The sequence below is a fragment of the Malaclemys terrapin genome, chromosome 3, assembly GCF_027887155.1.
Source record: "Malaclemys terrapin pileata isolate rMalTer1 chromosome 3, rMalTer1.hap1, whole genome shotgun sequence".
NCBI lineage: Eukaryota > Metazoa > Chordata > Testudines > Emydidae > Malaclemys > Malaclemys terrapin.
Window position 1 is genome coordinate 100,233,854 of NC_071507.1, and position 12,452 is coordinate 100,246,305.

General features: G+C 41.2%; 1 protein-coding gene across 1 annotated transcript in view; it reads left to right on the top strand.

Annotated features, from left to right (window-relative positions):
- Positions 1-10,833, top strand: part of LOC128834169 (pancreatic secretory granule membrane major glycoprotein GP2-like) — a 33,342-nt gene extending 22,509 nt beyond the window's left edge. The window contains exons 7-9 of the mRNA XM_054022723.1: positions 1,385-1,553; positions 6,124-6,244; positions 8,158-10,833. Of these exons, the coding sequence (XP_053878698.1) occupies positions 1,385-1,553; positions 6,124-6,244; positions 8,158-8,330 (463 nt within the window). The 3' untranslated portion in view covers positions 8,331-10,833. The remainder of the gene's footprint in view (positions 1-1,384; positions 1,554-6,123; positions 6,245-8,157) is intronic.
- The last annotated feature ends 1,619 nt before the right edge of the window (positions 10,834-12,452 follow it).

The following is a 12,452-nucleotide window of genomic DNA, read 5'->3' on the forward strand; positions in this document are numbered from 1 at the left end:
AACTCTGGGCTCCTTCACACACAATTTAGGTCTGTCTGCTGCATAGGATACAGGATTTTCTATATTTCTACAAATAATTCTTGATCTGCAGATTGGCTTGCAAGTCATTCATGCAATTATTTGATATTTGAAATTAAAATTGTGTTGTTTAGTTTTGACAAGACTTTGAAAAGACATGTAGATCACATGTTATTAGTTCTGTTCCTAGACTGGATGAGAGCAACTCTTAGTAACAAGGTTCTGGTGTGAATACTCAAATTTCAAAGTTCATAGTTTGCATTTCAGGAATCTCAGTGTTGCCAACTTTTGCAGTTTTATTGTTAGTCTTGCTCTATTTGGTATTTTTCTTAAAACTGCAGTTCCTGAAATGAAGGGACAAAGTTAAAATCTCAGCTATCATTAAAAAAAGAGAAAGTTTCTAGCCCTCATGGTTGCAGAAAAAGGCTTTAAAACATGACTCAAGTGTACCCTAATGTCTCAGAAACCAGAAGGCAAATAAAAAGAATCCCACATTAGTGCTAGTTGAATATTGCCTATCAAAACTGTTTTTCAATGGAAAACTGGGTTTTCAACTAAACAAAATATTTAATAAAAGTTTTGGCTATCCTTGGGTAATTTCAATGTTGCATTGAAAAACTTTAATACCTGAAAAAACAAAATATTTTGGCCAAAACCCAAAATATTTCAATTCAAAATGGCACTACTGTGCATCATTAAGGTTGTAGTTTAGGTGCCTTATTCTCCTACCCTCTGAGATTGATACATTCACATTGTGAAGGTGTTTATATTGAAGCCAACTACCTGCAACAATTTTGATTAGGCTTGAGGCATTTTTTCAATTAAAACTTTTTAAATGCAATTAAATGTTTCAATTCATTTTGAATTTTTAAAAAATCATTTAGATTTTTTCTTTTTCTCTTTCTTTTATGCACTTGAAAAGGGAGAGGAGAGTAAAAAGTGGAAGAATGGGTTTTTTACTCACATTTTCTTACTTTTTTCCCACTGGAAAAGTGGGGGGGAAAGTAGGGAAAAATAGTTTTAGAGATGAGAGAAGGGGAGCGTAGAAAACCCAGAGATCTGAAGCTTTTTCTACATTTTTAAAAAATTTTTGTAACAAAAAAAATTCAAAAATGTGTATCAAAACAATTTTTTCTGTAATTTTTTTTATTTTGGTTGCAAAGACATTTTTAGTCATCAAATATTGCTACCATTTTTCTGACCAGTTCTAACCTTGAGTAATGTGAGGGATTCACAAACAAGACCAGCCATCAGACTGACACTGCTGTTTGGCTAAATCTCCTTTAGCGTCTGATATAACACAGATGAATGCCAAAAATTTTTGACCTTTGAGATCTAATTATTTTATATCTTTTATCCTACATAGCTGCCCCCAAGTTGTCAAAGATGAAACACTGTCAGTAATAATGAATGGTGGAGGTGCAGAAGCAATGTTTAGGATCCAGATGTTCAAGTTTGTTGGCATCTCTTACAATGACATTTTCCTACACTGCACAGTTCAGATTTGTCACAGTACAGCAGCTGTTTGCAAGCCAGTAAGTTTTTTATATATCCATGTGTATATGAGGATTGGGGTGGGGTTATTATTATTATTAGTGGGCCAAACTGGAGAAACTATGTGATCTAGTAGACTGAGTACAGGTCTGGAAATCAGGAGCTCCTAAATTCTAATCTCTATCACTTACTTGATGTGTGGCCTTGAGCAAGACACCCAGCCCTCTGCTTCCCCACCTGCAAACTTAGAATAGTAATCCTTAGTGTAAATTGGTAGAATGATTAAACAGCAAACCCAGGAGCAGTCAACGTAGTTTTTATTTAAGGATAATGTTTATAACCAGAAATCAAATCAAGTTAACCAAGTAAAAAAGAGTAACAGAAAACTCCGTCCACCAGAGTTTCAGCCAAGTTCTCCAACTCTGGTTGTGGACTCCTTTCCCACTGGCATCACTCCCCCGCCCTCCAATCTCCCAAGTAGCCCATTTTTAAGTCCTTCCCCCCCCCCCCCCGTGCCAAGGGAGGGGGAGCTGAGCTTACCTCCTTGCTCCCTAAGGACAATGTCGTGTCCCTGCACACCATCACACTTGCCCAACTCTCAGCATTGTCATGAGAAATTAATGTTTGTATAGCAATTTGCAAATGTGAAGTGCTATATTAATTACTGTTGTCCTGTGGTCCTTGTTCAGACCTTCCAGAGGCAAAATTCCCATTGACGCCAAAGAGTGTTTTGCCTGAGCAAGGTCACATAGTTTGGACTGATTTATAATATTATTTTTAGAGCACCATCAATGTAACCAATATTGTACAAACACATATGGAAGATGAGGGCCCTGCTGCTGGAAGCTTGCAGCTTAATTCAGACATGTCAGTATGGTAGCAAAACACATAGCAGAGTTTGCATCCTTTCACCAGATAATATAATGTGGTAGGAAAAAGCATGAAATATTAGTTGATCCTAGAGGAGCTATAACTAAGTGACATTTACCAGCATTCAGCTGACAATTTATGGGCTGGTGACACAGAAGATAAGTTTTCAAAGGGGAGCAATATAATATTCCACCTCAGAACCACACTGTTCCTTAAAACTGTCCATGCAGTTGAATTTTATATTATTAGCAAGGAGATTGATTATATCTTTGTTCGCAACACAGAACAGGAGCGAAACCTTTTTGACATCAGAAAGGAAGATACAGTACAGTTTGCTCAGTACTTGTCCGACATGGCACAGAATGCAATATCAGCATGAATGATTTTTGATGGTAGATGTTTAGGCATTAACAGCAGCTGCATAATGATAACAAGGCTTTGTTTCCTCAAGAATTACATCTGAAAAGCTACCAGGAAGACATATTAAGCAAGAAAAGAAATCAAGGAAGAAGTCAGTATGACATTTTGGAAATTGACTCAAATAAAACCAGATGCTTTGTCTGAAAGTCACACAAGACAGTAGCTCAGCATAAGTAAAATCTGCCATAGACAATTTAGGGTATTTTCTTGATACATGTGTCATTTGTTGCTATGCACCTAGTTATGTAGACTGATTTTTATAAGATGCCCAGAAAACAATGTACACTTCCCTTTTAAAAAAAAAAAAAAAAAAAAAAAAAAAAACCACCTCTTTCAACCTGTAATCTCTTTTCATGTATACTGGTGTAAATTGGAGTAAATCTAGTGCAGTCAATAGCCTTACTACAAGTAAAGCTGATGTAAGTGAGAAGAGAATCAGGCCTTAAATATCTGGGACCAAATTCAGACCCAGTAAAACAAAGTGCAATTCCATAGGGAAATAGCATAGTTCAACCTCCATTGCGGTTGAATCCCTTTACACCAAGCCTGAATTTGGCCTCTGGTGTAGGGTAGATTTTTGCAGTCCTTTACTGCTAACCATTTTTTTTTCAGGTTTTGGAACAGGATGAAATTGTGCGTGCTGGTAGGCCAATATATGGATTGGGACCTTTTAAAGCCTGACCGAGATGAAAATGCCTATGTGGGCTGGGACTAGGGTGACCAGACAGCAACTGTGAAAAATCAGGACAGGGGGTGGGGGGTAATAGGAGCCTATATAAGACAAAGCTCCAAATATCAGGACTGTCCCTATAAAATTGGGACATCTGGTCACCCTAGCTGGGACCCCAAAAGTTGGGAGGATGTGGATCACAGTTCCTCAGTAGAAAGGTCAGCTTGCAATAGAAGCCTTTAAGTAAAGGCTTTGTGGCTGCACATTGCAGATCTACCCAGGAGGCAGCGGACTTCTGTAAATGAACCAGCCCTCTTTCTATAAGTCTGTACAACTCCCACTACTCAGGACATTCACAAAACTCCCACAGCACCACGTGGATAACTACAGCCCTAGTAACTTCCCTGCACAGCTGTGAGTGGAGGGATTGATGGGCTCAGAGCCCAACCAATGAACAGAGTTTTATTTTTGTCTCTGCAGCTGACCTGGATGTCCAGTCCCCAGTGTGTTGCAAGGGAGTGAAAGGGTAGAATTTCTGTCTCCTGATCTTTGTTTTGTTATGGATGCAGAGGGTTTCTTGAATCCTGATCCTTGTTTTTAAAATTCTTGTCTCCCAAACTGTACAGCTATTCAGATATATAAACCTTTTAAGCCCTCCACCCATCCCCGCCCTCCAGATTACTGAGCGCTGGGGAAGAACCCTGTCTCCCACAAGAATGTGAGAGATTCCCCCTCATTGCTAAGTGGAATTCCCCAACATCATCCCCAAGAACTAGAATGCCAATATAGTACTTGGGCTGGGAGAAGCCTCTAATTTTGACCTTGGAAAGGGGAAAGTACAGGATGACTGATTTGACCTGTGACTACAGGAAAGGGGACATTTCTTCCTCAGACTAGAGATTATCTTCCATGATTGCAGAGACTAAAGGACCAGTACAGCAGCCATGAAGGATCATTTTGGCAGCCAACAAGGATCATTGTTTATTTTGGGGTATAAAATGAGAACGGCCAAATGTATTAATATCTGAAAATTGTCCCTTCTGGATGTGCAGGACCTTCCAAAACAATATTTTTAAATATGTGCATCATTGTGCTATTGCTACCCCGGCCACGTCTCCTTCCCAGCAGTATTACTCACTTCTGGAGTTTGTCAGTGTTTTGTACTGAGAGCCCTGTGTCTTTTATAAAGCTGGCAGAAGTACCCCTGATTTATCCACTTCTTACTGCAGTGCCAACAGGGTGCTACCCATTCTTACTATAACAGCAACTATCCTTTGCATCTGCAATGCACCAAAAGTTAAACCACAGCTGTGCTTTCTTGGTGTGTATATAAAATTGCCCTCCATGGGATTAGGCTCTGCTAAAGAATAGCATTTCTTTGCACTGGATGAGCTAATAGGAACCTTTTCCTTTAGCCATACCCGTTAATATTTGAGAGAAAGAAATAAGAACATAAGTCTGCAAAGTGAATAGAAGCCTAAGTGGGTTCAGGGGCTTGTCGCAACCCCCCCAAACTTTTAGCTATTACCCCAATACTTAGTGTTCTGCAGTCTAGAAACTACATTTCAATTTACTTCTGTATCCAGTACTTTGTTAGAGGACCTGGTACCAGACCTGAAATATAAGTACAGCTAGAAATTATGCATTAGGGTATCAGGCAAGAACCCTGTAGTTTGTGATCAAATGTCCTGGTTTGAATTCTATTACTTCCTCTCTCTATTGTTGTTACTGAATATATCTATTTGTAATGATTTGTTCATATAAATACACACACACACATATACATATACACATACATATGAGCAGATCATTGCAAATTCATTCTTAGATGATAGCTTGTCTTGAACACATAGATTTAAGAGAGCCTTTTGTTTTTCTAAATGATTTTGGTGCTTGTAAAAGTTTGGCAGCAGAGGAAAATGCACCCAAATTTATCCACAGAATACGTACAGAATGATCAGCAACTGGCAAACTTTCCCATGCTTTCCTAACACTAAATTGTGGGGGATGAGAGGGCAGTTCCATCTCCAAGTCTAATCAATCCTTTGTCTTTTTGCTGAGAAAGGCATAAAAGGTGCCAGTTAGTACCATTGTGCAGGTGAGGGATTTTTTTTCTTGTAATATGGACTCTTGTCCACTAAAATGGAACCTACCAAATTCATTTCTAACAGGTCACTGAACAGCCACCAGATGGTAACAATTTAGCTTTGCTCCCAGGTAACCCCACTTTGCTTAATGACACTACTGTTCAGCAAAGAGAAGCACATGCATGTGTCTGCAAGATCAGGTCACTACTGACCTGACCCGAATTTGAGCCAGTGACCTACATGATAAGGGTTTGTGTTCCACTATGACTTTTCTGAATAGCAGATACTCCAGCTTTGGACTTCAGGACAACCTCTGTCTTAAGTACTGAGTATATGATATGTGTGTGTATGGTTATCACTGCCCTCTCTTGGAGCAAGATGACTCTGCTCATCTCAAACATTGCTCTATTCACAGCATTGCTCTATTCTGTTGCTCCTTCATCTAATCAGAGGCCTGTGTTTATCAGGCAAGCAGTTTTAAGTGTGAATTTCTTTACCTCCCTTTGAGGAGCATGTATGCATATAGGCTCGGATACTTACTGTTTGCAATTTCTTTTTTATCAGAACTGTAGTAATTATGGAAGAATAACGAGGAATAAAAGAGAAACCACACCATTTCCTACTCACACAGTCTCTTTTGGTCCCATCAAGCGAAAGCTGGCAGATGATGGAGAAACTAAGATAAGTAAGTGATTCATAAAGCTGTGTTTCAAAAAATAATGTTTTATGTAGCCTGGTGTGATCCATTTTGGTATATTTTAAATTTTAAAAATGTCATAAATATTCCATTAACAGGAGAAATTTTTTTAAACACACAAAATCCAGGACATTCAAACTCATGTATATCACAGACAACTTAGCTTCCTTGCCCAATGCATATTAATTTTTATTATGTGCCAGTCCCTGGATGGGTCTGGAAACCTTAAACTCACAGAGAAGTCAATGGCCCTGTGTCATCACCCATATATGATTATGCCTTATTATGTGGGAGCTGCGATGGAAACCATAAATATGAGTTTTCTTATTTATGTGATGAAGTAAATCTATGTTTTATGTCAATCTATACTTTACCTTACTTCCGTGATTTCAGAGGACCTCCGTGACTTATTTGGCTTTAGCCTGCTACAGTGGCGAGGCTGGAGCAGCTCTCAGCCCCCACTCAGAAGCAATGGTGGGGGCTGGAGTAGTGGCTGGAGCCACTGAAGCAGCAGCCGCCGCCACCGTCAGACCGGGAGCTTGGGGTTGGAGTAGAAACAACAGGGCCAGGTTAACCACCAGTGGCGGTCAGCCCCCACCACAGGAGCAGGATTGCGGTCAGCCCACTGTAGGGATCTGACTGTTCTGTAGCTTGAGGGCATGTCTACACAGCAGAATTCTGAGTCTACAGAATTTGCAGCAGCAAGTCTCAGAGCCCCGGTCTACAGGCTTTGGTTTGTGGGGTTTGCACTATGGTGTTAAATATAGCCATGTAGATGTTCCAGCTCGGACTGGAGCTCAGGCTCTGAAACTCACCCTCCTTCCCGTGTCAGAGCCCGAGTCAGAATGGCTATTTTTCGTGCTGTAGCATAAGCCCAAGTCTACACCTGGGCTCTGACAGTGCCATGATTTTGTCTGTGTTTTTTTTTTTTTTTCTGTGTAGACATACCCTTAGAAGCTAATCTTTGTCCTGAGCTGGAGAAGTCCCCTGGAAACAGTGATGTCCAATTCGGTCATCCATCCAGCTCCTCAGAGTGGTGGAGTTGGAGGGCCTGATTCTTCTGTCACTGACACTGTTGTAAATCAGGAGTAACTCCATCAAAGTCACTACAGTTACCATAGTTACACCATTGTAGAAGTTGTGTAACTGAAAGGAGAATCCAGCCCTAACACTCTGCCCAGCACAGTTGCCACACATGGGATTATATCAGAGGATTCTACCATTTTAATCGTCTCCCCAACCTCTCAGCAAAGAGATCAATTCTTTCCCAATTGACAGAGAAAAATTCAGAAAGGGCCTAGTGGTCTGAAGAGTTCAAGTAGCTGACAGATCTGAAACAGTAGTACAAATGACCTGCTGGGATCAAGATAATCACCTCCCCACTATAGCAATCAGTAAATGGAGGAGGAGGACATCCACATCTTGCAGGGCAGACTTTTTCTTGTTTTATTTAAAAACAAGACCAGAAACCTGTTCCTTTCCTCACCTCCACTAAACACACCCTATGCCTCCCTTGCTGCTTCCATATGCCACCTGCAAGTAGACGGGACAGTGAAGGTTGACGATATGCAATGTAGAAGATAGGGAGATCATTTACATGAATTCACGCTTCACCCCCAACAAGCTGCTTGAACCTGAGTTTCAGGTGTGATTTCCTTCTTTCTGACAATGCACATCAAACTAATGGTCCCCAAAATAAGTGAATCTGGTGCCCCTCACTTTTGCTGCCTTCTGGAGCTTATGCATTCGATAGAGCTATGTAAACTTTGTTCAGAATTGGATCCTAATGAATTCTTATACCGTTAAGACTGTAAAAACACCTTCTGTCCCAAGTAACAATATCGTCAGATGGATTTGATGACAGGTAATTCCTTTGTAAATCCTGTTTTTTTTCCCCCCAGATAAAGGAAAACTTCCACCAGTTGAAACCTTGATCCTTGGAGCATTGCTAATGGCATTTTTAGTTATAACTGGAGTCTTTGGAACACTTTTGCTTCAGTCAAGAAGAGCATATCCTCCTATGCAAGCTCAGCTGACTATGTCACATTTTCAGAACTCAGAAGTAGCATCATGATTAGCTGATTCCCGCATCTTACAATATTTGATCCGAGTCACAGCAAAGGTCATGAGGCCTAATAGGGTGCCGATCTCAGATTAACATTTATTTTATACATGTTTATGATTTTTATTTTTGATTCAATTGAAGGCCACAGATTAATGAGGTTACACTTTTCTGTTCAGCATAATAAACAGTACTGTTTATTATGGATTGGTAAAATAATGCATGCTGAGAACTTATGTTTTCTGGAGTATTTTAATTTACCACAGACTTGTCATTTTCCCCAACCTAAAAAACCCTCCTACTCCACCAAAAAAGGCCACTCCAATTGTTTTGGCATAATCACCAATGGGCTAGTGCCTCAAAGAATAAATTTGTTAGTCTCTAAGGTGCCACAAGTACTCCTGTTCTTCTTTCTGACTGAAGTTGATTCTGAGTCACTGGTAGAAGTCATGGAACGGACACTTAAACTACTACTGTTTCAGTGACTATGATGGTATCAAAAGTACAATTTGCAGGATCATCAAAGTCATCAATGTTCTACTCTTCCAATTCAATAGACAAGTTTTATTCATTGGCACATTTTATTTTGAAGTACATGAAGAAACTAAATTTCTGCATTCTTTGAGATGAGCATTAATCCTTTGTATCTTGCTACTTGACAGACTCAAGAGATATGGTTACTTCATGATCAAAATTAGTAGTCTAGACCTAATCCCATCCCTGTAACAATGTTAAAACACTGGACAGGCCATGATTTGCTATAGAAACCCAGTTGGCAGTTTGCTGTCTACATTAAAAGTTTTAACTATTATAACTGGGTATGGGAATAATTGTGTTGAAAGCAGGGACCTTGACTCAGTCATAATGGTAATGTAGAAGAGGGTTAAAATACCATTTTTTCCTATAAGCAAACAGGTCTTTCATGATTAAAGGCAGAATGCATTGAGGCAACAGTAAGAGAAATCTAACAGGTCATGAGAGCGTCTCAAACCACTTCTCTTATAATGTCAGTATGCCAAATGCTGTGAGGCTTAGTATTAGTATTGTTGCTATCCTATGACATTACAAAATGAACCCCCATTTTACTGTTTGATGTTTTTAATAATCCTTGCTGGAAAGGATTATGAAGTGCCACCATGTGGGATTTAAAAAAAATGTGGGGAAGGGGCAAATCTTCCAGTGTGCCTTTGTTTGAAAAGTTGGCCCTCGATGTGTATTTTGAACTTGGTATGAGGTCTCTGTTGTTTATATATATTCCTCTCTGAGATCTGTGCATACAAACAGTGGAATTTGCATGTACCGATCTGCAGGCAGAATTCGATACCAAAACTTTTAATTTTTACATCCTGCTAAATAGAAATGCTTACATACTTGTAAATCTGTTGTAAATGTATGTTGAAAGCATTTGTACTTATTTTCATATTTACAGTACTCACCAAAACTTTAAATATTTTTGGTGTATACACAATTCCCATGCACAACTTCTTGCAAGATAAAAACTATTCTGAACTTGTGTATTTATATCTACTTGCAACTTGAGATAGAGTTTTAAAATTTATGGGAACAATTGACATGTAAGAAGACTGGTTCTTGGCAAATAATTTGAACCTATTTGTAGACTTGGAAACTTCTAACATTTTACTCACAATTACTAATTTGCAGGAGTTTCTCAGAGCCTGCACACACAACTGAACAGCTTGACACTTGATCAGAGTTTTTATTTCAGACTTGTAGAAAGAACTGGATGGCATTTGGCCTGAGACTCAATTAGATTTTGCATAATTCACACCCCAACCTCCCACTGACTTTAATAGGAGTTCCACATGCAAAACAATACTGGCGTAAACATAGATACACAGTTTCCCTTTATAAGTAACCAGAATGAAGTTTCATTCATTTTGGACCTGAGCCAGCAGAAAATTGCCTCCACAGTTGCTTACTCACAGAACCCTCACGGGCCTTTTGGACCATGAAGCAGTGGTGTCCACTGCATACTGTGCTGACAGAGTACCACCTCTTCTTTAGTAACCACAGAATGCCAACTGTGTGAGTCCACCCAGCCTGATCACCCTAAATGGCAGCCATGCTCATGGAAATTATGTTGATTGGTGGAGTGAAGGACGAGAGCTCACTGTGTATGAGCAAGTCTACTAATGTATTGATACAAGGGTGGATTCTCCCCTCGGGGACTTAACATCTACGGGTGAGATCAGCCAAGGGCATGAACAAAAAAGTCCATGTACTTGAAAATTATTCTCCCTACTCAAAAAAAGTAATTAGAATAAGGAGGCCCACTATCACAATAAAAGTCCTGCCATAGCACACTGGAAATTGGAAGCATAAGTTCTGTACACCAGTGTTTTTCAAGCTGTGGTCTGTGGAGGCCTGAGGGTCTACAGACTTTGTCTAAGAGGTTCGCAAAAAGTTGTTCCCATGTAACAGTGGTTTTCAACCTGGTGTCTGCAGTCTATGTCCAGGATTTCAAAAGTGGGCTGCAACTCCATTTGAAATTTTTTAGGGGTCTGCAAATGAAAAAAGGTTGAAAATCACAGCTGTGCACAAATGTACACAGTACTAAAGAATTAACAATGTTTAGCCAGGTTGATCTCAAACTGGACATGGAATTCAATTCACATTCCCCGTTGGAGATAGTAGGACTACAAAACCTCCCATCGGGTGCACCAGCCCAAATAAAGATACAGGGCCAATAAGTGAGAGTTGGACTTCTTCAACTCCTTGGGAATCTCTAGTTGTCTGCTGCATAGTTTAAAGGATTTTTTTTTTTTTTTGCTTTTGTAGAGAGCAAGTGCTGGCTCCATGCCTGTCTTCTTGAGCTTAATATGCAGCATACTTGTGTCCTGATCCTGTAATCAGATCTATGCAGGAACAAAGATCTCTCCACAGGTATCTGAATGCAGGATCAAGGCTTTTTGTAAACATTGGCAAACTTGAAAATATTCATTATAGGTAAAGCTGGCAGTGCTTCCTATTATTAGATCCTGTTTTCAGTGTCATGTCTTCTCTGTGTGTTATTCTTAGAACGAGAAAAAGTAAGAAGTCCTTATCAGAGGGGTAGCCGTGTTAGTCTGAATCTGTAAAAAACAACAGAGGGTCCTGTGGCACCCCCAAGACCAACAGAAGCACCGGGAGCACAAGCCCCCACGGGCAAGAACCTCACTTCCTCAGACGCAAGGGTCTGATGCCAAATCGTCTTGCATCTGAAGAAGTGAGGCTCCCACCCACGAAAGCCCATGCTCCCAACACTTCTGCCAGTCCCAAAGGTGCCACAGGATCCTCTGCTGTCCTTTAAGAAGTCCTTATGTTCTAAATAAAAATCAATGGGTCCACTTATGAGCTATGGGCTAAATCCTGAGAAATACTCAGCATCCACAGCTCATTGCAGGCGTTCAGAACTTCTCTGGATTTGACCCTTCAGTAAAAGTTGGCCTGAGTGATGACCAGAGAATTTGAAGAACGGTTTTGACAAACACAGGCAGAAGTTCGGCATGAGGTAAGTGTGCCTTTGGTAGCGGATTACAGGCCCCCTCTGCTCCCCCCGGGGGCAGAATTTAATTCATTCCAACTACTTCTCCTCCTACTTTTGGAACTGATTTAAAGTGACAATAAGTTATTTTTAAAACGTTTTCTTTTCCCAGGGCTCAGACACGGTCATATCGACCAACGTGCCCGTGTAAAACACGAGCCAGCATTTAACACGCACACAGCTCTCTCCAGCGGGCCGGCCCCACGCACACAGCCCGGGGGGCCCCGCCCCTCTGCAGCCGGCGTCCGGCTCCGGAAGAACCCGGGGCCCGCTGCGCTCGGCACCGCGGAGAGCAGCGCCCTCGCGGGGTGACAACGGCCCGGGGCGGGGACTGAGCCCCCCCGTTGTGACGAACCTAAGCCTGCCCCACCCCCACTGCCATCACCCCCAGCGCAAACCGCCCTAGTCTGGGGCTGTCCCAAGTCCCAGCCAGAGCCGGGGCGGGGACTGAGCTCAGCGACCCCAGAGCGCCCCACAAAGGGGGTGGCCTAACATCCGGGTACTTGACGCACACACGCTCACCTTATCCAGTGGGAAGTTCCATCCGTCCCTTTTTTCCCCGCCCCTCCTCCGGCGTGCGTCATAGCGTC